Source organism: Cryptomeria japonica, chromosome 4 (assembly GCF_030272615.1).
Source record: "Cryptomeria japonica chromosome 4, Sugi_1.0, whole genome shotgun sequence".
NCBI lineage: Eukaryota > Viridiplantae > Streptophyta > Pinopsida > Cupressales > Cupressaceae > Cryptomeria > Cryptomeria japonica.
Genome location: NC_081408.1, coordinates 188,459,917 through 188,482,591, shown reverse-complemented (window position 1 = coordinate 188,482,591; position 22,675 = coordinate 188,459,917). Strand labels below are relative to the sequence as shown.

The window sequence follows — 22,675 nt, the reverse complement described above, 5'->3', positions numbered from 1 at the left end:
TTGAATTTTGAAATTAACATTTCTACTAATTAATTGGAGATTTGAATTCACTCTAACATTTTTAATAAACCCTTAAGAGTTTTAAAATTAACATATCTATTAATTAATTGCAAAATTTTGATTCAGCATAACATTCATTTTTTATAAACCCTCAGAAATTCAAAATTAACATATCCATTAATTAATTGAAGATTTGGATTCATTATAACATTTTTAATAAAAATTCCTTCGACCAGATCATTCTCTATAAACAGCCACACTTATTTGATAAGTGGATTTTGGGAGGAAAAACATGTGAAATTAGTCTATCTGTCCCTACTTCATGGACCTACTAACTGCTCATGCAAGTCGTTTACCCAATACTCATGATTGAAAGGTATTTGGCAACCAGTTCAGTTGCGTATCTCAACGAAACTAACAAATTTGAGGAATCTTGCCTGAGTCCAAAATCACGAGCTGGATAGATGGATACAAGACTTTGACTGACCGTTTTTTTTGATAGCAACATACCATCGAAAAATGCCGATATTCCTACCTACATGAATGAAATATGTTGAAATTATTGATATGTTCTTTTGTAATTCACCTACCAAGGCTATGCACAAACTCTATGTAGAATTACAAATTTATGCAGTTCAGTTGGTTTTGTTATATATTTTGTTCATTTATTTAGATTTTTAGTAAGCTTTTCATTTGGGCTGTCATTGAGCTGAAAATGAGTTTTAATGGGGATTTGGAGACTCATGAAGATGTAAAGAGACCATTGATTCATAAACTAAATAGTTGGTATAGCAATTCCAGGATTATCATTGAGAAAGGTGGCAACAGCAGTCAAGTTCCAGGGGTTACTTCCAAAGGAAGTTCTACTAGTGCTGTACTATGTACACTTATTGTAGCTTTGGGTCCTCTGCAATTTGGGTTCGCAGTAAGTTTTATTCTCTTTGATGTAACCAGTCATTTTGAGGAGAGTGCATTCATCTGCTCTCTTTCATTTGTACAATTACTTGTTTTATTTTTCTTCTTGATGTTTTCATGCTGTTAATTATAACAGCCACAGGGAAATGTGCACAATGAGGGTTAGAACATTTGTTTTCTGGGTTGGTTTAGAATCTTAGATGCCAAGCAGCATTTCATTTTATCCTTGTGTATTGGTCAATTGTAATCCTCATGAATGCATTATCAGGCTTAAAACCCATTTCCATTGGAAATTTATCGACACAATCAAGTCAAAGGCACATGCTAGGTTTTTTTTTCATTCTGCTAAAATTTGCTTGCAACTTGCGCTCAATGTTGTCTGAGAGTGGAATATAAAGCAAATGTTAGAAGCTTAATTCCTCCCAATTTTCCTGTATAGGGGGTTTTATCCAGTGAGGCCGTTACCTTAGAAGCTAAGTAAGAGACTACTAGGGATTTCCCTCTGGGACTCACACCAGGTAGCTCCATTAAGCTCACTCAGCCTTGACTTGTCCATGTGTGGTATGGTATTACTTAAAGGCCACTAAGTGGACTCTTCTATTCTTCACGTTATGAGAAAGGAGTAGATGAATTAGTTATTAATTGATTTAGGTACAGTGCTTTAATGGTAGTAAAGCTAGTTTCAACTTTTGCTTCTCTTCCTGACTCCTTACTAAGAGCTCAAACTAATAAAAAATCAGCCTTAATTGGATATTTTGTCATTGTTTTATTTCTTCACTTTTTCTCTCTAAAAATTTAAGATAGCTTCAAGAATCAAAATCAGTTTTTCTTCATCACCAAGTGGGGCAGTTTTAACGAAGGTATAATTTGACTTTTTAAAGCTCTCTTTCTTGCAGTGGTTGTAGATTTTACTAAACAATGTGCTGCCCATATTATTTGTCCATTCCTACATCTTTCCATTCTTTTTGTTGTTATAACTCCGGACGCTCCCTCAATAATGCCTTGTAACACTACATCTTTACCCTATAATTTGAACCTTAATTCCATCCTTTGACAATTTTGTGTAAACTATCCCAAAGAGTGTAGCCATTGCACTCCTAAAACCACATCAGTTTTCCTATACCCATCAAATAGAACTCATCTTGCATCTTGTGTCTACCAAGGGTAACCTCCAATTGTTGAATTTCCTACTGCTTGGAAAGGTAAAACCGTCTACCACTATAACATTGAATCCATTGAAATCTTCTATTTGTAAACCTCTTGTAGCAACTAATCTTTCAACGATGAAATTTTGTGTCGCTTCACCATCAATTAGGACCCCTGGTACTTGAAAAGGATGATATATAGGAGCACCTGACAAGGTTGCAAGTGTGCACTTTGAACATTCAATTTCTTCTTTAGTTCAACATTTAACTACTTTGGGTTCTGATTCTTCCTGCTCATCCGACATTCCTTCTATGTAATCTACTTGACCTTTTCCCAAACAACAGTGTCCAAGTTGCCACGGCTTTCTACAAGAAAACCACAGTTTGCTTCTGCGTAGCTCATTTTTGGTCACTTGATTAAAATTACTCTTGATGGTAATGCTTTTTGAGAAAAACCCTTTTGAAAAGTCTCTAGATTCAGCCCTATAAGAAGATTTTCCCGAAAGAATTTTTATTCTTGGCAACGGAATTCTCTAAATTCAAAGCTCTTTTGATATTTTCTTGAAGGGTTAAAGGATCAAATGCTTTAATTAAACTCCTAAGAGTTCAATTAGTGCGATGATAAAAAAATGGTTAATCTTCTTTCTGAAACATGGAGCACCATTACTAATAATCTTTGGAATTCTTCTACATAATTCTCCACCATCCCTTCTTGCTTTAATTGTGCCAATTCTCTACAATGAACTTTTGGATCCTTTCTATTGGATCTCTCACTTAACCTTTTGCAGGATTCATCATTTGTGTTTATTAGCTTGTGACCTTGGGTAACCAACCCATGGTACCACCATTCATGAGCTGATCCTTCCAATGTAAGGTTGTGTTGATGTGTTTTTTATGCACATGCGAACACAGAATAAAATACCTAAAGGTACCTTATCCTCTCTTGAGCAAAGTTTCTCGACTGCTGAAGATCTCGCCGAAGGATCAGTCGAGGCAACTCCAAGGTTCTTGTTTGTAGGTTCTCTACTCGTGGATAAGCTCTCTGTGGTATGATGTGATTTTGCTGGAATCACAAGGGGACTTACACTTGACGACCTAAACGTCTGATTTGCTTTGAATATTACTGGAACACAGGATTTCACTAGCCTAGATTTTGAAAAAAATGAAAAAGGATGAGGGCAAGGAAAGGATCTAATTTTGACACTAAGAATGTAGGAGCAATGAATAACCTTTGGTGAAATTCTAACTAAGTCTTGTTTTGACATCCTGGGACCATCTCCACAAGGTTAGTGCAATCTTTGGAAGAAAGCTTTATGATGTTCAAATCATCGCTATAAGCATAGACACCATCAAGTTGATGCATATCAGTGAAGAAGCGACAATTGAAGTTAAGCTTAAGCTGAATGATTCCAGTTGACTACACAAGGCAAGTCTGCAATCAACAAACTGCTAGTAGTATGGATATACAAATTTCACCATCAATCAAACACATTTCTTCCACTCATCTAATAACATGAAATCAAATCTGAGAAGTATAAAGACCATACAAATTGTTGAATCGACCCATAGATTTCACCATTTCTTCAATGAAGTTTTACAAGTCTTTTACAACAACATCTTGGCAACATTCTTTGCCTTCTCTTGCTATTCTACTCTAATTGCTATTCTATCAATTGACTATTCACTATTAGCTAACTATTCACCTACTATCAACTATTGATTAACTATTATTAGCCTTTACAAAATGAGGAGCCAGGGCTTATATAGCGCCCTTAATACAATTCAATGGCTCAGATCAACTTGAGATCAATGGCCGAGATTTTACAATGAAAACCCTAATTAGGGTTTGTTACAACAAACTCAATTTTGGCCAATGAAATAATTGCATTATTTGGACACATGTCTTCTCTGGAATATTCGACCAATGGATAGCCGGGGTAGGTACATTGAAGTTTGTGTCATCTTTGATGAGTCAGGTACATTGAATCTGGACACGCTGAGGTGGACCAACCCAACTGGAGGAGTGATGACTGGGATGCCACCTTGTCTGACACTTGGTTGATGCTCAATTTGGTGATGCTAAGAAGCTCACTTTAGTTAACTCTTCTAAAACTGTCTGTTTCTCCAACGGACCCTTGCTCTGACCTCCTTTGTCTTTGATGTGCAGGATGTATGGTGTACCTTTTCTTCGAATGCAGGACTGGAAGAGGTCGTCCCTGATGATGCTGGACCGGAGAAGGTCGTCCTTGTTGATGCTAGATTGGAGAAGGTTGTCCTTGTTGATGCTGGACTGGAGAAGGTCGTCCTTGTCTTGGCTTGATCTTCTTTCATCTGCAAAACAAATCAAAAGATGATTAAGGACACATAATAAATTCATTTCAACATAGTATTTCACACCTTAAATCATCAACAAAAGATATTAAAATGAAGTTAGTTCAAGACTCTTTCCAGGGACAGGCCCTATAAGAATTTCGCCCTGGACCCTCTGGAAGGGTCAGGAGCGAATTTTGCATTCCTGGCTCATTTAGACCTCCTTTCAACACTACCTCACAATTAGCTCCTCGCTTGGCCCCAACAAGGTGAAAAATAGCAGTTTCAAAGGATTTCGCCCTAGACCCTTTGGAAGGGTCAGGAGCAATTTTCTTGATTAGGCCTCAATTACCCCATTTTTTCACTCCAAAATCCTTCGAAAGGTGAGCATATGCTTCTTTTAGTCCAACAAAGTCTAGGGATCCATCCTTTTAGCTTCTCACATGGGCAAATTAGGTGATAATGAGAATTTCGCTCTGGACCCTTTGGAAGGGTCAGGAGCGAAATTCCTTCTTTAGGCTTTATTTTACACTTCCTTTACTTCAATTCACCCTACAAGGCAAGAATATCTCACCCCAGCCTCAACCATGCCATAGGTATCAACATTTTAGCTTCACTCAAGGGAAAAATGGTTGATTTGGAGAATTTCGCCCTAGACCCTTTGGAAGGGTCAAGAGCGAAATTCTCATTTGGCTTCAAAATTTGCATTCTTGGCGACCAAAATTCACTCTAAGGCAATCCAAATGACCTCTCTCACCCTTGTCCAGGTTTGACTTTGCTCAAATTTTGGAAGAAAAGACGGTTTTTAGGATTTTGGCTCTGGACCCTTTGGAAGGGTCAGAAGCAAATTTCTTGGTTTGGGCTAATTTCCATCATTTTCAACACCAATTAACTTCAAAAGGCAAGAACATGTCTCCTCGCACCCATCCAAACCATGAAAACCTAACATTTGACTAGACTTGCAAGGAAAATAGGTGGTTTCAAGATTTTCGCTCTGGACCCTTTGGAAGGGTCAGGAGCGAAAATCACTTTTTGGCTCAATTCCTTCAAGTTTGATAATAATTGGCAATTTGGAGTCATTCCTAAGGCCTTCTTTAATCATGATCCACACTAGATTTGGCATGAAACTAAGGGAAAAGATAGGTTTTGCACAATTTCGCCCTAGACCCTTTGGAAGGGTCAAGAGCGAATTTCCCTTTCTAGCCCAAAATCATAATTTTTTGAGACAACAATCAATTTAAGGACAATCTAAAGGGCATCCCTCACCTTGGTCTAGGCATGGCTTGGTACAAATTTTGGAGAAAATGATGGGTTTTAGGATTTTCGCTCTGGACCCTTTGGAAGGGTCAGGAGCGAAAATCTTGTTTTAGGCTTATTCCTCCATCATTTCAACTTGAATTCACCTCAAAAGGCTAGAAAACACTTCTCCTCTCATGTCCAACCCAAGTTTGACTTGATTTTGCAAGGAGAAAAGGTGATTTTAAGATTTTTTGCTCTGGACCCTTTGGAAGGGTCGGGAGCGAAAATCATGATTTGACCTTGATTCTTGCTTTTTTCAACTCTAATTTTCTTTGGGAGGCAAACATAGGCTACTCTCCTTTCATCTCCATCTTGGTCTTGACTTTAGCAAAGGGGAAAATGAGTGTTTTCAAGAATTTCGCTCTGGACCCTTTGGAAGGGTCAGGAGCGAAATTTCTATTCTAGGCTCAATTCACCTTCAAACTGACTTGACTTTGTCTTAGACTCGATCCTAGATCCATTTCCTTCCATATCCTTGCAAACTTGCTCGACCACTCTTTGACTTAGGCGAGATCTTGTGTCTTTGGTGAATTTTCGCTCTAGAACCTTTGGAAGGGTCAAGAGCGAAAATTGAAATTCGCTCTGGACCCTTTGGAAGGGTCAGGAGCAAATTTTGACATTTTAGCCTCTTCGTCGAGATTATTTTATGGAATATAACATTTATGTATAAGTGCTTTCTTATACTTCAAGTTATATTCCATATATACTTCCAGGATGTTTGAGAGTGGTTTCGGACCTCCAGGAGTTATATTGCAAAATCTAGTTTTTGGAGGATTCTTCAATTTTCCAGACTTCGCCAAATTTCAGGATCAGGACATTCTAGACTTAGCCAAATTTTAGGGCATTTGAAGATCAGGATGACATTCCAGACTTCATCACTCACCGACTTGACCTAGCTTAAGCAGAGCCTGCTATCCAACGATCCCCTCGACAGCACTCATCCTGCAAAGGCTAACAGACAAAACCCTAAAAGACCTAGAAAACAAACCCTAGAAAGCAAAAAGCAGGGGTCCCCATTTGCAATGGGGCGATGTGTGAATACATCACAACAGGTTGCAAATTTGATGGCATCTTCCTTGATCATTGGTTTCAATGATAGATATGTATCTAATTTCTACCCATACACAAGCAATACTCTTATTAGACCCATCAAATGTAAATAATGTTAACTTACCCAAAAGCTTCATTATCGATCCATTTCTTCCTCTTGTCATATTTATGTAATTTGTGAGATACATTCCTTCTTCAATTTCTCTACAGAGATTTCTATATACTACATAACAAGCAGTGATATCATTTTGTACTGAATTTTTTGCTTCTTCAGTGGCAACTTCTTCTCCCCTTTGAATGAATGTGGGAAGGGGTCTATCCACAGACCCAAACTTGTTTCTTTGTGTGTAAGTTTTCTTGCTCATCATTAAAGGTTTCCTACTATCTTGATTATTGGAATTTTCTACTTTATGGAGGGCTGGTCTATAGAGGATAGGAGACAACTCTCTCCGGAGTTGTCACAGATGCTGGATCAACTTGTTGAACAAGATAAGTCTTTGTAGTTTCTCTTTGTTGGGCGGTTGGCCTTCTTTTGCTGTAATTCTTGTCTATTTTGAATAAATTTTTACCCCCTTTATTGGTAACAATGCATAATCATAAGATCAAATTTTCTATCTATTTCATTTGCATAATCACAGTTGTCATTTTCTTTAAACATTTTTACTTCTATTGTTTCAGAATCCAAAGGGACTTCGATCACTTTGTCCTTAGAATCTGATGTTTTTCTTCGTTCTTTTTGATAATATTAGCTGACTCTGTCACTTGAATTGCATATGAATGCAGGCTGGCTAGATCTAACTTTGATACCATTTGTAATGTCCCCTTCAAATTTTATCTTGTTTTCTTTAATTATAATAAACCTTAAAATGTATCTCAGAAAATATAGAACCGATCGTCTTATCTCTGCTGTTAATCTTCCTCTGATCTGCAGTGATCTCTCTTCATTTAAATTCCTTTGATATGTCTTTGAGTCTGTCTGAATCAAGGGTTTCGTCCACTAACTTGGTGATGGAAATTAAGGGATTTTCATCCTTTAATTTCAAACCTTGGGGGGTTTCAACCTCAGGTTGCTGAACTACAGTTCACGTTCCACAAGGAGTAATAATATAAAATATCTTCACAAAAATTGGTGTCTCCTTCTCCGTGATTGATCTTATATTACTTTTTCTTTAATAGACATAATTCTTCACATGCCTTCTGACTTTATTAAAACTAAACTTCACTTTAATTTCAGTTTTATTATTATTAATCTTTCCTTAAGAAATAGCAGGCATCCTTCAACTTCAGCACTGCGTGCTAAGTAAATTCTAATTATTTTAGGACTGCCAATGCCCAGCATTACCAAATAGCATTTGTTTTATTGTAACGAAGGGACATTACAACCTGCAACAAGCACAGTTAAGAATGAGAATAGCATGCGTCTTACAAGTTCCAAGTATTACTAGATATAGAATGGTAAAATATTTTTCATATAAACAATCATATGATGCTACAATATTAACAATTTAAAAGAACAAAAAATAATTCCCGTGATGAATTGTACCATATAAAGTGTGTGAACAATGGTACTTTCCAGTTATGTTTCTGGCATTGATTGAAATTATTTCCAGTAAGTCTTGGCAAACTTGTGTGTGAGAGTTGGCTCAAATCTCATAAATATCTCGTTGTTATTTATTATGTTCAATTTCTAGAATTAAATCCATCTATTAAAACCTAATCCAAAAAGAATGAATATTTAGACTATAATTTCTTACATTGTTTATAAAAGGAATAAAAAATAAGTGTAAGAGAGAAAATCACCATGCAAACAATTTGTTTCTCACATAAAAAGTGGATCTAATCTTGTTGTGCACTTTCTCCTCTCAAACAGGACCTAGACAACTTATTTAAACATTCTAAATATCTCTCATATTTCAAAATATGAAATAGGATAATAATATTGCTGAATTGACATTTGGAAGATGAAAAACCAAGCAAATTGATATTAGTCATCTTGTTGCAGAACGGATATACATCACCTACCGAAAGCAGCATTATGAGCGATCTCAACCTAACCATTGCTGAGGTATGTTGCATTACGCTTAGAGCATTGTATGCACCTCTCTCAGCTAGAATTGAGGATATCAAGCTTACCTTTCTTGATGTTTGGCTTCTACAGTTCTCTTTATTTGGATCACTATCCAATGCCGGGGCAATGATTGGGGCTATGGTCAGTGGACTACTTGCTGATTATCTTGGAAGAAAAGGGGTATATTTTAGGATTTCATGATGCTTGAAGGAAAATATAAGTTGATATATAAAAATCAATTTGTTCCTTTCAATCTTATTTGATGTAAGATGCCCCTTTTACAAGTTCTGATCTTTTTTGGAGATTTCTCTTTACACAGGCACTGGTAGTAGCCTCAATACCCAATATTCTAGGGTGGATAGCCATTTCTTTGGCAAAGGCAAGTTGCACTATTGCAGTACTTCCATAGATGATTTCTGTGTCATATAGGCATGACCTACAAAAAAATAGTCCCAGAATTATGGCATGCATGTTTCTGAGTTAAGCATCCGAACATCTGTAACTCACATATGAAAAGTTTATATTTTATTATTTTAATTTCATTATTGCCATCTCAGTGCAGGATTCTTCAGTTTTGTATATAGGTAGGTCATTGACAGGCTTGGGAGTAGGAATCATGTCATTTACTGTAAGTTCATTGATTCATCACTACCCTTTACAATAAGTTAAAATTTTCTGTCATTATGTTTTCCCTCCGTGAGATTTATAACTTGTACTTTCCAGTCAATTCTTATTATTCGCATAGAGAAATATGTTTCTCAGCATAATTTCTAATTAAAAATTCACTAAAGATGATTTCTAAGAACAAATGGAAAATTATCGCTTGCCACAACAGTATTCAGATATTTACTTAAAAAGCTTTCCTGCATGGAAAACAAAGTTCGAAGGTGATCTTCCTAGACACATTTAAAGCTGAACTCCTTGTCAAATTGTGAGATGCAAATTGAGTTATCTCATCAAAAAATTCAAACAATATAAATTCCTTAATACCAGACATTTGTCTGTATTGGTCAGATATTTTACACTCCCATATTGCACTGCTTCTCTTCATTTTGATGTTAGCCAATAAAAAATTTCCATGACTAATAACAGTGAACAATCTTTGGAGTTATGAGGAAGAAAAATGGCCTAGATATTGATGTAATTGTCTACATTGTATGTTATGATATTTCCAGGTGCCTGTGTATATTGCTGATATAGCTCCTAAACACTTGCGTGGAGGTCTTGGCACAGTCAACATGGTAAGAACTTAACCCATTATCAGTAATTGCTGAGAACTCAACCTTTATACTGGCCTTAAACGTAACATATGGTCAATGATATTCATTTGCAAAGTCCAAGTTGTAATAAATTAAGAAACTACTTGTGAAACAGCTTTCCGTAACAATTGGTATATTCGTGGTATATCTATTGGGAATGTTCATTTCCTGGAGACATCTTGCAATTGCAGGTATATCTGTGGAAATTATATGAAAGAGAGGAGAAGGTATAATTTAAATCATTTTGTTAAAATTTCATGGAGTAGTTGCCAAATAATGCTCACCTTCCCAGTATTTTATGGCTATGCAGGTGCAGTTCCCTGTAGTTTATTGGTTCTTGGGCTCTTTTTAATCCCGGAAGCTCCAAGATGGCTGGTACGCTTCAATGAAGTTAGATTCTAGATTTTAATGCGGTGTTAAATTTCAATAATGAAGAGATTGAGAGTTTTCACCATCATTAAAACTCATCCTGGATAATCTGTGTTTATGGGCATACAGGCTAAGATTGGTAAAGATTTAGACTTTGAAGCTTCCTTAAAAATCCTTCGTGGGTTGGACTCTGATGTTTCAATTGAGGCAGCTGAAATTAGGGTAATTCTTTCACCTAAAATATTATCTTCCATTCATTTCCTTTACACCATATCCTTACTGTTCTATCAAAGTAAAAACAGAACAAAAAATCCATAATCTTCTTTTTAGCTTTGCATTGGGTGGTCCAAGCAGAAAGAAACATCTTGTACCAATTTTTCTTTACCAGACCACCCTTGTAAATACCTTAGCATTTAATCTCCTCAAATGAGCTATTCATTTACTAGAGCAAACCTCCAAGTGGGAATTGGCAGTTGTTTTCATGAATGAGCCTTTGCTACAATTAATCTGAAAATTTGCTGTGCTTTAGAGTGCAATGGAGCTTAACAGGAAAGAATCAAAAATCAAATTGTCCGAGTTATGCCAGCGGAGATATGCATTCCCTCTTACTGTAAGCATTCTTTCATGACCCTGTGAAAACAGGAATCTGCAATACATTCACTATGTTTTGCACATCTCTAATTTTGCAGGAAATTGTATAAGAAATCTTTCTATGCTTCTGGTTAAGATGTTGGTGGAGTTGTTTATAAGATAGTGATGATTTAAGGCTAAGGTTTTGTCAGATGTCAACAAAATGGAATGTCAGAGGGACTACACCTTTGGTTATTTCTGCCGTATTTTTGTCTAAATGTTTCGTCCAAATTAGTCTCTAACTTGTATTCTCCAAATGAAGTTTATTGCAGTTCATTATTATTCTTTTATCTTCCATCCAGTAACTTGAACACTAACTAATGTACGTATAGATGGCACCCACAAATCACTATAATCAGTATGCAACACATTTTTTTCAGAACATCTGAGCATGTGGCTCTTAATTTTGTCAATCTCCATCTCCTCTGTGTAAGTACTCAATGGGGGCTTAGTTCGTGAGTTTGAAATCCCCCATCTCCCTTCTATTACCTTTTAAATTCCAGAGAAACAATTACGATTGACATCTTAAGCATTGCCTGCACCAGATTAATATGAAGATGTTCTTCTTTTATTATTAAGCCATATCCTTGTTTGATGAAAAATGTGACCCCAGTTACATAGAAAGAATCACTTCAATCCTTTCCTTTGATACATTGTCTTCAATATACCATGCTTTCCACAATGTTCTACGCACTTGATCGTAGTCCTAGAACTCTCATAGTGCATATTAGATTTCCTTTGCTCTAGCATTGATGTGTACAATCACTGAAATTATCTCAAAGGAGTGGATTGTTTTGGCATGGATTTAATTCATAAGTAATAAGAATTTCTTTGGAATTACAATATTGAAATGTGTTTTGATAATGCAAGTTGTCCAGGTATCAAATATATCCTCCAACAAAGGTGTATTTTCATTATATGTCCATGTTCAAATTCCTTCACATATGTGTGTGTTTCCATTTCTTAGGCACATCATCTTCTCAACTATATCCTTTGTTCCACAGACCAGCAAATCCATGATCCACCAAAGTCCTTTACTTGACAACCTTCAAGTTCTGTTCTGCTAACATGTGGTTAGATGCCCACCTTCTCATTGCAAATTCTACTAGCCACCTTGCTAGTAATCTCTGCTAGAACTGCATCTTCACTAGAATTTCATTTAGCATAGTAGATTTACAAATTTATCCATGAATTACTTAATCTGATTTTCCTCTTTTATGCTTGCTTCATCTGTGTATCCTAATGGTCACCTTTTGAGATCTTAGTTGATTTAAGTGAATTAGCATTTATTGATGGAAATGTATGCTATAAGAGTCTTATTGTTTCAGAATGTTTGCTGTCAGATTGGCATTGGGCTGCTTGTATTGCAGCAGTTGACTGGAATAAGTGGCATCATGTTCTACAATGCTTCCATTTTCAAATCTGCTGGTAAGCTGTTTTAATAAAACTTAATTTTTCTACCAACCAACAGTGGTCCATAACCAACCATTTTAAAACCCATGCATTGCACATACCTCAAAGTACAAAAGATTTGGCAGACAAGAAAGAATGAAATTATGTTAACGTATACAGATGGCAAAAAGTAGGACGGGATTCAAAAGTATATAAAATTATATGAGGGAAGTACCTGGTCAAAAATTTTAGGACAAGAAGGGGCAGTCCTATATTTGTAGGAAATTTTTAAGTTGAAAATGACTCTCTTGTAAGAGATGTAGAATCTACTTGGGAAATAAATGTGTAATCCAGAATGAAAATCGTAACTAATTTCTAATAAATCCAACAGGTATCTCAGATGCTGATGTTGCCTCCCTTGGACTGGCTGGAGTTCAGGTGATTGTGAAGTTCTAAGCTGGAAGTGCTTCAGCTAATTGCTTTACAAAAGATTTGGAATAAGGCCTTTATCGTTTTTAATACAGAACTAACAGCCTTGATCTTGTATAATGATGTCATATAGATTCTGATGACTGGATTCATTGCATGGCTAATGGACAAGGCTGGTAGGCGTCTTCTCCTCATGGTAAATAAATAAGATACTTATACTAATGCTCTGCTACCACATTGGAAAATCACTACACATTCAACTGAATCCTTGTAAGAGAATTACATGTCATTTCTTTCACTTTGCCAGATCTCATCTGCAGGAATGGCAGCCAGCTTTTTCCTCATAGGGGTTGCATTCTACCTAAAGGTACTCTTTTCAACTACCACAACGTTTCTTTTGTAGCAGATGCAAAACATTTGCAGGCATTAATTTGTGCATTTGCTATGTACAAACAGGAAAAAAGCAAATTCTTATTGTTAACCAACTATTTATGTATTTTGATGACCTGAAGAATGGAACTTAAGTAATTCCTCACTTTAAAGTTTGATCTCATGCTTCATGGAATCTTGCAGAATCATGTGCTGGGAGCTTCGTATCTTTCCAGTATTTTGGCTTTAATTGGTTTACTGGTAATCTTGGGAGTCAAGTTAGCTCTCTGGTTTTCCGATTTCAATGCAAATGATCACACTTCCATTATAGTCAATGCCTAGTGACCAATTTGACTGATTATTGCTCTTTGACATAGGCTTGCATTATCTCCTACTCTATTGGTATGGGGGCCATCCCATGGATTATTATGTCTGAGGTAATGTGTCTTCTCCAATTTACACTTGAGACATATTTTTGGAAAAGGCTCTGATTTTGGCATATTTTTCAATTTAGAAAATTGAGTTTTACACAGTATAATATTTGGCATTAAAGAAACAATTTGCAAATTTTGAACAAGTGGATGTGATCTAGTGGTTAAAGTGTCATGATTACCATCACCCAAGTAATCATACTTCATGCAAACTCATCAATATAAAAGCGTGTGGGTATGCCTGGTAATGTAGAAATTGGCCTTTTATAATGCTCCGAAACTTTGATCTTATCTTAATATTAACCTTCTTGGTCCAATTTCCCGACATACTAGGCATCCCATCTATGAAAGATTCCATTTAAATTGTTCTGATTTGTGGTTTTATATATGCTCAACTATAAGGCATCCACTCTATTCTACTCTATTACTGCAGATATTTCCTATCAATGTCAAGGGCGTTGCTGGTAGTGTGGCAACATTGGCCAATTTGTCTCTTTCCTGGGCAGTAACAATGACAATAAACTTATTATTAGAATGGAGCAAAACGGGTAACTGTTTAACCAGATCATCAATTCCAATTCGGGAACCTAGGGCAGGTTTCCTTTTTGATGTTTCTATGATCACTGTTATAGGATCACAAACTAAAAGTGAAGTTTGTTCCTTGCAGGAACATTCATGCTGTATGCCCTGTTCAGTGGTCTTACCTTAACCTTTGTAGTACTGTTTGTACCTGAAACTAAAGGAAGAACTCTGGAGGAAATTGAGGCATCACACAGATAAGTTTGGGGCGGTTAGGAACTATCAATAGTACTCTTGGATGATACATTGCTATATAAGCATCAGGTGGCTGTGGTTTGTGTATGCAATAAAATTCATTGGCCATGAAATTGAAAGATAAAGCACCATACATGGAAATATATTTTGTCCTCAAAGATTTGGGTCGGCAAGTCGCACTAAATTAGGTGACATCTTTACCGCTGCCCATATATGGAAATCCATGGCCTATTTTGATAAATAAACCTTGACAAAAGGGTTTTATAATGAACTTTTGGGGCATTTATATAGCAATGGATATTTGGTATTGAATAGTGATATATTGTGCTTTAGGCTCTTCAGTTAGCTTAAAATTATTGATTATATGGTCTGTAAGAATTGTACTCCAAATCTTCCGTGTGAAACTAATTCGAACATTTTATTGGTACTCTTTGGTGCAGTTGCGTCATGGAATTTGTACAAGGATAAAATATAAAATTTGGTGTTCACAAGCAATTCTCCGTCAGATTTAAATACTGAAAGAGACTCGAAACTTTTCAATGTGATTTCCCAAATGTTATAGGAAAAACCACGAGTTACAAATCAAACCTACCCTGAAGGTGTAATTTGACTTACAGAGAAACAATTTTACTATTAAATAAAATAGATTCCATTAAGAGCAAATCTCACTTGAGATCTGCATCATTTCATTTTGTTTCTTTATTATTTATTTGACAAATTTCAGATTCCAATATATGGAAGAAGTTACAAATGTTAAAACGCAACAAGGCGGCAGTAGAGTGAGCTGAATCTTTGTAGAGCCCAACAAAATCTGAATTTTTGTTATATTGACGAAGAATGTTTAAAAAGGTATATGATCACAAAGAACATCAAAATAAAAAACAAGAGTTATAATGAAGTCAGCACTGCCATCCCAAAAGGGCAACTGTTTACAAAATAACCATCACAGAAAATTCATAAAATGAAAATAAACAAACAGAAGTTTCATTGCGAAAGGTCGATTAGGAAGAGAACCCGGTTGCCTCAAAGTTGCTGTTTTGGACTGAATCCTGACCGTTACCATCCAAATGCTCAATGATGGCTTCCATCTAGGTCTTCAGACTCTTCATATGATTCTCTGTGAGATGCTCCACCCATTTTGGTGATTGAAACGGGGGTGAACAAATCCACTATTGGAAGGAGAAGCAAAAAATGGATTCCGAGTTAGGAGCGACAATAAAAAAAAAAAAAAAATGTTAAGAGCGACTTTCTTGGGGTTTGATGATTTGTATGATACGGGAGAGGAGCCATTACATGTGCACCCTAACTTCGGGGTCTATGTGACCGAGACTAATTTTTCAAACCGTTCAGGTAGACTGTTGAGTTGGCAATCTAAAATCAAAAGTTGACTTGCCATCAATGATTTTTGCCATGTCAATGTTGAGTTGTCATCCAAGTGGTAAAAAAAATGCCACTTCGGAACATGAGCGGGCCCACCCTCGAAACATGCCACGCTTTTTGTTTGCATCGAATGGGTTGGCCGTGTGGCGATCACTTACTTGCCCACCTTACCAACCATCTACTCCGCCCAATTCTCCCGCCGCCACATTCAAATTCCAACTGCACCTGCATTAACTACGTGTCACCTCGCCTTCACTGTCTCAGCTCGATCGCATTTTTCGAAGTGTTTGGCCTTCATTGTGCTTGACCCCTCGTACATTGTCTCGAAGCCCGTTCATTTCCTTCCTGCTTAAGCTCCGTTGGTGGTTTCATTTGCTGCCACAACCTACTCGCCATGGAACGCCTTCAACCCGGATTTGGACCAAAATGTGCGCACCCAAAATTAGGTAATGCCTCAGTGCATACCCTATTTCGCAGGATTTTGTCTTCTTTTTATCTAAATTTTTGGGGTTACATTTCCATGTTCGGCTCCATTTTTTATTGTGTTACTCCCTCGCCACCTCCACTTCGCAGGTACAAAGCCGAACGATGAGGACGACGAGGATCTACTTGCAGATGTTGAATCGACTCATTTCCCCTTCAACCCTAGTGAGGATTTTTCCTCACTAAGGCTCACGAATTTGCAATGTTTCGTATTGCTAAGGCTCACGAATTTGCAATGTTTCGTATTGTTTTCTTTCGACATTTGTCCTCTTACTTGATCGTTTAAAAAATTGTTTTAACTGTTTGGCATTCTTCATAATTTTTTTGTTTCTAAATGTTTGGCATTCTTCAGGAAATTTTTATGGTTGTTTTTGGTGTTTTTTGAACACAACATTTTGTGTTCATAAACACAATTACATACAAAAGGGAATCGTACTGCTCTGTTCTGGCATTATTGTAATTTTAATGGTGTCGTGTGACTAAAATTTTGTCTCATTTCATCAAACAATGAATCTATTGGGAGTTTTGGCATTGACTTGCAACATCAATGTGGTTTAAAGGTTTACGGATTTAATTTCACCATTAATGTTTCAAGGGTTCAAGTATTTCAATTCTTTTGGTTCATTGTTAATCTATAATGGGTTTGTGGGTTTAAATGTTCATTTCATTTACGGATTCACTGGATTTAGGCTATTAATTTCACATTTACTGTCAAAAGGGGTATCAATTTGAATGGTTCATTGTTAATGTATAATGGGTTTATGGGATTAAATGTTCATTTCATTTACGGATTTTGCTTCTGGATTTAGGGTTTCAATTTCACATTTACTGACAAAGGGGGTTTCAATTTGAATGGTTCACTATTATTGTATAATAGGTTTGTGGGTTTAAATGTTCATTTCATTTACGGATTCATTGGATTTAGGCTATTAATTTCACATTTACTGTCAAAGGGGGTATCAATTTGAATGGTTCACTGTTAATGTATAATGGGTTTCTAGGATTAAATGTGAATTTCATTTACAGATTTTGCGTCTGGATTTATGATTTCAATTTCACATTTATTGACAAGGGGGGTTTCAATTTAAATGGTTCACTGTTATTGTCTAATGGGTTTATGGGTTTAAATTTTCATTGCTTTTACGGATTCTCTAGAATTATGGTTTCAAATTCACATTTACTGTCAAAAGGGTTTGATGGCTTTTTAGTGTTTCACTGTTAATGTAAAAAGGTTCACATTTTCAATTTTATTGTAAATTGGGTTTCTAGGTTTCAATGTTGTCTTTAAAATTCACTTTTAAATCTTCCATTTTAGAAGGGGTTAATTTCATGCTCCATTGTGTTCCTTGTCCGAGGATTTAAATCAATGTGACCACTTTGAATCAACTCCTTCAGTTTCAATTTCAATGTCGAACTGTTATTGTATAGGGTTCACATTTTCACTTTTATTGTCCAATGTGTTTGATGGTTTTCAACTTGACTTGATTATTGGATTCACTTCATTCATTATGGGATTCACCTAATTCATTATGGGATTCACTTCATTGTTTTAGGGTTCACTGTTAAAGTGATTCGGATTGCACATTTGCATTGTGTTCATTCTCATACGGTTTACATCTTCACTATTCTAAAAACAATATTGTCGCGGTGCATAAATCAATGTTTCAATGTTGGCTTTCAAATTCACTTCTAAATCTTCCATTTTCGAAGGGGTTGATTCCATGATTCATTGTGTTCCTTCGGTTTCAATTTCAATGTTGAACTATTAATGTATAGGGTTCACATTTTCACTTTTGTTGTCCAATGTGTAAGATGGTTTCCAACTTGACTTGATTATTGGATTCACTTAATTCATTATGGGATTCACTTCATTCAGTATCTTATATGTCGCAGGGTATTGTGTTCATTCTCATGCGATTTACATCTTCACTTTTCTAAAAAGAACATTGACGTAGGGTATAAATTTGATGGACTTGAAAAGCACTGAGAGGGGGGGTGAATCAGTGACACCAAAACTAAAACTACTTCAAACATTAATCGGTAGATGAACTTAACAAAGCTTTTAAACACAATGCATGCAATCCAAAATGATATAATAGCATCCACAAAAAGTAAAGCATCCACCATAACACAAGTGTTTGTACGTGGAAAACCCAAATAGGTAAAAGCCACGGTGAGATGGAACTCACAAGTTAACTATCTACAGTAATAGATAATTGACCGATTAAGGTCTATAAAGTGCTCTGCTAGGAGTGAATCTTGTTAGAGATCCCAAAGCTTGATTAGAAGCTTATACCCTGTTAAAGGTAGTACCCTATTAGGAGTAACCTCGGTGGAGGATTTCTGAATCCAAACTAATGGATCACCCTGTTAAAGGATTTATACATTGAAGCTTGTTAGAGCTTACCTGATTAGGAGATTTGATTCTGTTGTAATGGTTAGAAAACAACAAGAATGGTTTGATCTATTTTGAGTAGTGCAATACTTGCTTAATCAAATCCTTCTAAACATATTCAACATTGCTCTTCTGCATACTCTGCAACTTAACTCTTTTTCCTTTCGCACATAACATAACACTTTTTCATTGTATCAAAATAATTCATTGCGATGTCAATATATAGACCTTATGATTTCATGTCGGCCTTAAGAAATCAGAACACAATTTCCTAGGTGCAGTGTATCTGGACAAGTGATCATAACTCATCACAAAAATTGCCACCAAGCAGTCGGTGCAAGTAACTCATCACGAAATGTGGTAACTCATCACAAAATTACCAAATACCGGTTGGAACAATCAAATACCGGTTTAAATAAAACATATGAATCGTTGTCCTTAAAACTCCGCCTAATCTCCATCTTGATGCTTACTTAGTATAATCACAGACTGTCTCTTATGCACATATCGGTTGACACAAAGTACTGGTTAGAGATAAAACTCTTAGTATAACCTCTAACATACCGATTGACAGAGTAAACAATTGAAGTTACACCGATAGTCAATATAATCATATGTGTGTGAGAGAGTGTTTCATCAATGACAACAAATGATGAATACATTACAATCATCATCAAGCCAACAAAATCAATAAGTCATTGTGTTCGTTGTCTGAGGGTTTAAATCAATGTGAACACTTTTACATACTCATTGGGTTTCAATTACAATTCTTCACTGTTAATGTATATACGGCTTCAACTTCTCTTTTAATTTGCAATGTGTTTTACAGGTTTCAAAGTTGACTTGATTTTGGGATTCACTTCATTTAGAGTTGCAATTTCACTTTTACTATTAAAGGGTTTATGGCTTACGATTCACTGTTAAAGTAATTTGCATAGCACTTCTGCATTGTGTTCATTGTCTAAGGGTTTACATTCTAATTTGTTGCAATCTCTTTACATGTATCATACTTTTACAAATGCTTGCCAAATTTCATTTATAGTTGTGAAGTTCATTAAATACATTATGTATTTCCATGTACACAATTAATTATTAGGAATCCTTGAACCCTTAAACATTAACAGTGAAATTGAATCCCTTAAACATGTGTCAATATAAATCAAGTATCTACCTATAAGTATGTACATGTACATGCATAAATGTACATACATATACATGCATATATGTATGTACATGGATGTGCATATATGTATGTACGTGTACATGGAAATATGTATGTGCACATGCGTGCATAGATGTGCATTCACATATGTAAATCCAGGGCAACTACATATGTGCATGCACATATTTACTTTGGCGTGCATGCACATATGTACATGTATATATGTAGATTTTTTCAGAGGTGAGTATGGGAGAGGATCTAGACGTGCACACCCTAACTTTGGGGGTCCACGTGGCACGCAAAATGGACCCAGAGACCAATTTTTCAACCCACCCACGTAGACTGCTGAGTTGGCTGCCCCAATTCAAAACCATTTGACAGTAAAACTGAAAAATGTGAAATATGGCACATTAACCACTCGTGCATATAAATCGGGATGCCACAATATGTATGTGTATGCATATAAGTTTGTATATGTATATGCATATATGTATATACATGTGTGTATGTACATATTTGTGGTCCATATTGTTCAGGAGGGCAAAATTACCAGTAATCAAAACACATGTATAAGTAGCACAACCGAACTTGAAAGGTCCACAAACTTGTTTTATAGACGACTCTTCATGTGAACCCTTTTACATTAACCACTAGTGCATATAAACCAGGATGCCACAATATGCATATATGTATGTACATGTATATGCATAAATGTATGTACATGCATATGCATATATGTATATACATGTGTCTATGTACATATTTTGTGGTCCATATTGTTCAGGAGAGTAGAACTAGCAATAATCAAAACACATGTATAAGTAGCACAACCGAACTTGAAAGGTCCACAAACTAGTTTTTTAGAGGAGTCTTTTGTTAGATTCAATCCAATTCACATGTAATGTGATGATTGGGCCAAGGTCTCAACAATTGGAACAACTACATTAAGTCACTGGATGAGGACATGCCATCCTCATAATTCTAAACAACGAGGACATGCTATCATTTGAAATCTTTGTGTAAAGTGGAAAATTGGATCCTAGTGACTCCCCACCTAGGAGAGAGAAAGGAAGCCACTAGGATGATTTTCACTTGGGAATAACTTTACAATCAAAAGAGGGGTTGAATCTACTAGATCCAAATCTGAGGGAAACAAGGATGTGAATTTTGAATGGATTGCAAGTGGTTGAAGTGTGATTTACCCTCTTTTGTAAATGAGAAAGTTGACTTGTTAACTATGTGGAAAAGAGAGAGGAAATGAGTGAAATGAGGTGCTACCAGTTCGAGATCATGCTATAACTTCGGATATGAGTTAATTAGACTGATACATATCTACCCTGCAAATTTGGACAAAATTCGTCAAGACCGTGGTGGAAATGTACATGGTCTTCTACAAAATTTGCCTAGAAAGAAAGTAATTGCAAATGCTTGAATGTAAACAATGGAGATGTATACCTTGTAGATCTACAACTTGTTTATGATGATTGCTTTGCTTCTTGAATGTAACCACAAATGTTATATGAAATGGCATGTAACATGACAAAACCCTAACACACACATGCTTGCAAATGAATGTTGCAATGTTGCTCCAATAGATGAATGAAGAAGGCTTGAATGCTTGAATGCTTGAATTCTTGATGGTAACCTTGAAATCTTGTATCTTCTCCTTATGCTCTCTATCTGTCTTTTCATTGTTCATATGTCCTTGAATGAGGGTATTGAATTCCTTTTTATACATGTCTTGGGGATTAATTTTCAACCTCCGAAGGCCGACAAAGAGGAATTGCAAACCCCAAAGACAAATTGTGCATAGGAGATCAGGCAGACCGAACATAGGGCCACCCTAAGGGGTGAGGACAAGGGTGCCACACTCTTGTCCTAGGGGACAGGGGCGCCATGCCACTGTCCTGCCCTATTTTGGGGCCCGAACGGGGTCTAAAGCAGATACAAGACATGAAGGAGAAAGAGTGAAGGGTTGGAAACGTAGAAATAGGTCTCGGTTAGGGAAGGAGATGTCGTCGCCAAGGTGAGGACCCCAAATATGGTTAAAATTGTAGGGCTCACAATTTTATGACCCTACATTTAGCCCCAACTTTAGCGGGAGTATGGCTTACGCCACTACTGCCGGTAAAGTAGAAGAAAAGATAGAGATGAAGATGAGAGATGTGGAGAAAAAACCACAAGGAGTATAACACACCACTAATATTGAGGAGAAAAAATCCCCCAATCTTAGGGTCTCAACTCACGCCAACATATGCAAGAGCACACAAAACAAAAAGGCATGAGACACACAAAACAAAGACAAAGCGCAAAAAGACACACGACGAGAACAAGACACAAGACGAAAAACTAACTAGCTGAAGAAATCTCGAGCTCAGATGTATCAAGAACTAATCAGGGCACAAAGACCCATGCCATCACATAAACACAAGCGGTCACATAAAAGAGAAAATTTGACATCATCCATGAGCTATCAATAGTAAAACTATGAGTTCATGAGAGGAAGAAGAGAGAGAACATGAATACACACTTTGGTGATCCATGGGAAGAAAAGAAAAGAAGAAAGAAACTATGGACGTCTCGACCCTAAAAATAGGTGATCCATGGAGATAAGGACATGGAAAATCTCACCCCTAGAGATTTCCTAGGTGATCCATGTAAAGAGAGAGAGAGTGAGAACATCGTTAGTTCCACTCAACCTCATAAGCGTGTGTGCAAGTGAGGTTCGAAGTGCCTCATAGGAGTCTATGCCCAAGTACACTACAACTTGTATAGAATGTATAGTACAAGTGTCAAGAAAGGTGTGATATCTCGC

General features: G+C 36.4%; 1 protein-coding gene across 6 annotated transcripts; it reads left to right on the top strand.

Annotated features, from left to right (window-relative positions):
• Positions 1 to 493: 493 nt before the first annotated feature.
• LOC131028092 (sugar transporter ERD6-like 4) lies at positions 494 to 15,129 on the top strand. Of its 6 annotated transcripts, XR_009102567.2 has the most exons (19): positions 548 to 925; positions 8,722 to 8,784; positions 8,878 to 8,967; positions 9,107 to 9,166; positions 9,350 to 9,415; positions 9,963 to 10,028; positions 10,162 to 10,237; positions 10,357 to 10,421; positions 10,545 to 10,637; positions 10,945 to 11,025; positions 12,389 to 12,473; positions 12,829 to 12,875; positions 13,000 to 13,062; positions 13,174 to 13,233; positions 13,440 to 13,496; positions 13,613 to 13,672; positions 14,100 to 14,214; positions 14,334 to 14,628; positions 14,881 to 14,962. XR_009102567.2 is itself a non-coding variant. In XM_057958314.2 (18 exons), the coding sequence occupies exons 1-18, from the start codon at positions 716 to 718 to the stop codon at positions 14,444 to 14,446; spliced, it is 1,437 nt and encodes a 478-aa protein (XP_057814297.2). In that variant the 5' UTR covers positions 545 to 715; the 3' UTR covers positions 14,447 to 14,847. The 6 variants fall into 6 exon arrangements, 4 of the variants coding, with proteins under 4 accessions (XP_057814299.2, XP_057814300.2, XP_057814297.2 ...); XR_009102568.2 differs by lacking the exon at positions 14,881 to 14,962 and having other exon boundaries at positions 542 to 925; positions 13,000 to 13,042; positions 14,334 to 14,355; XM_057958314.2 differs by lacking the exon at positions 14,881 to 14,962 and having other exon boundaries at positions 545 to 925; positions 13,000 to 13,042; positions 13,187 to 13,233; positions 14,334 to 14,847.
• Positions 15,130 to 22,675: the final 7,546 nt, after the last annotated feature.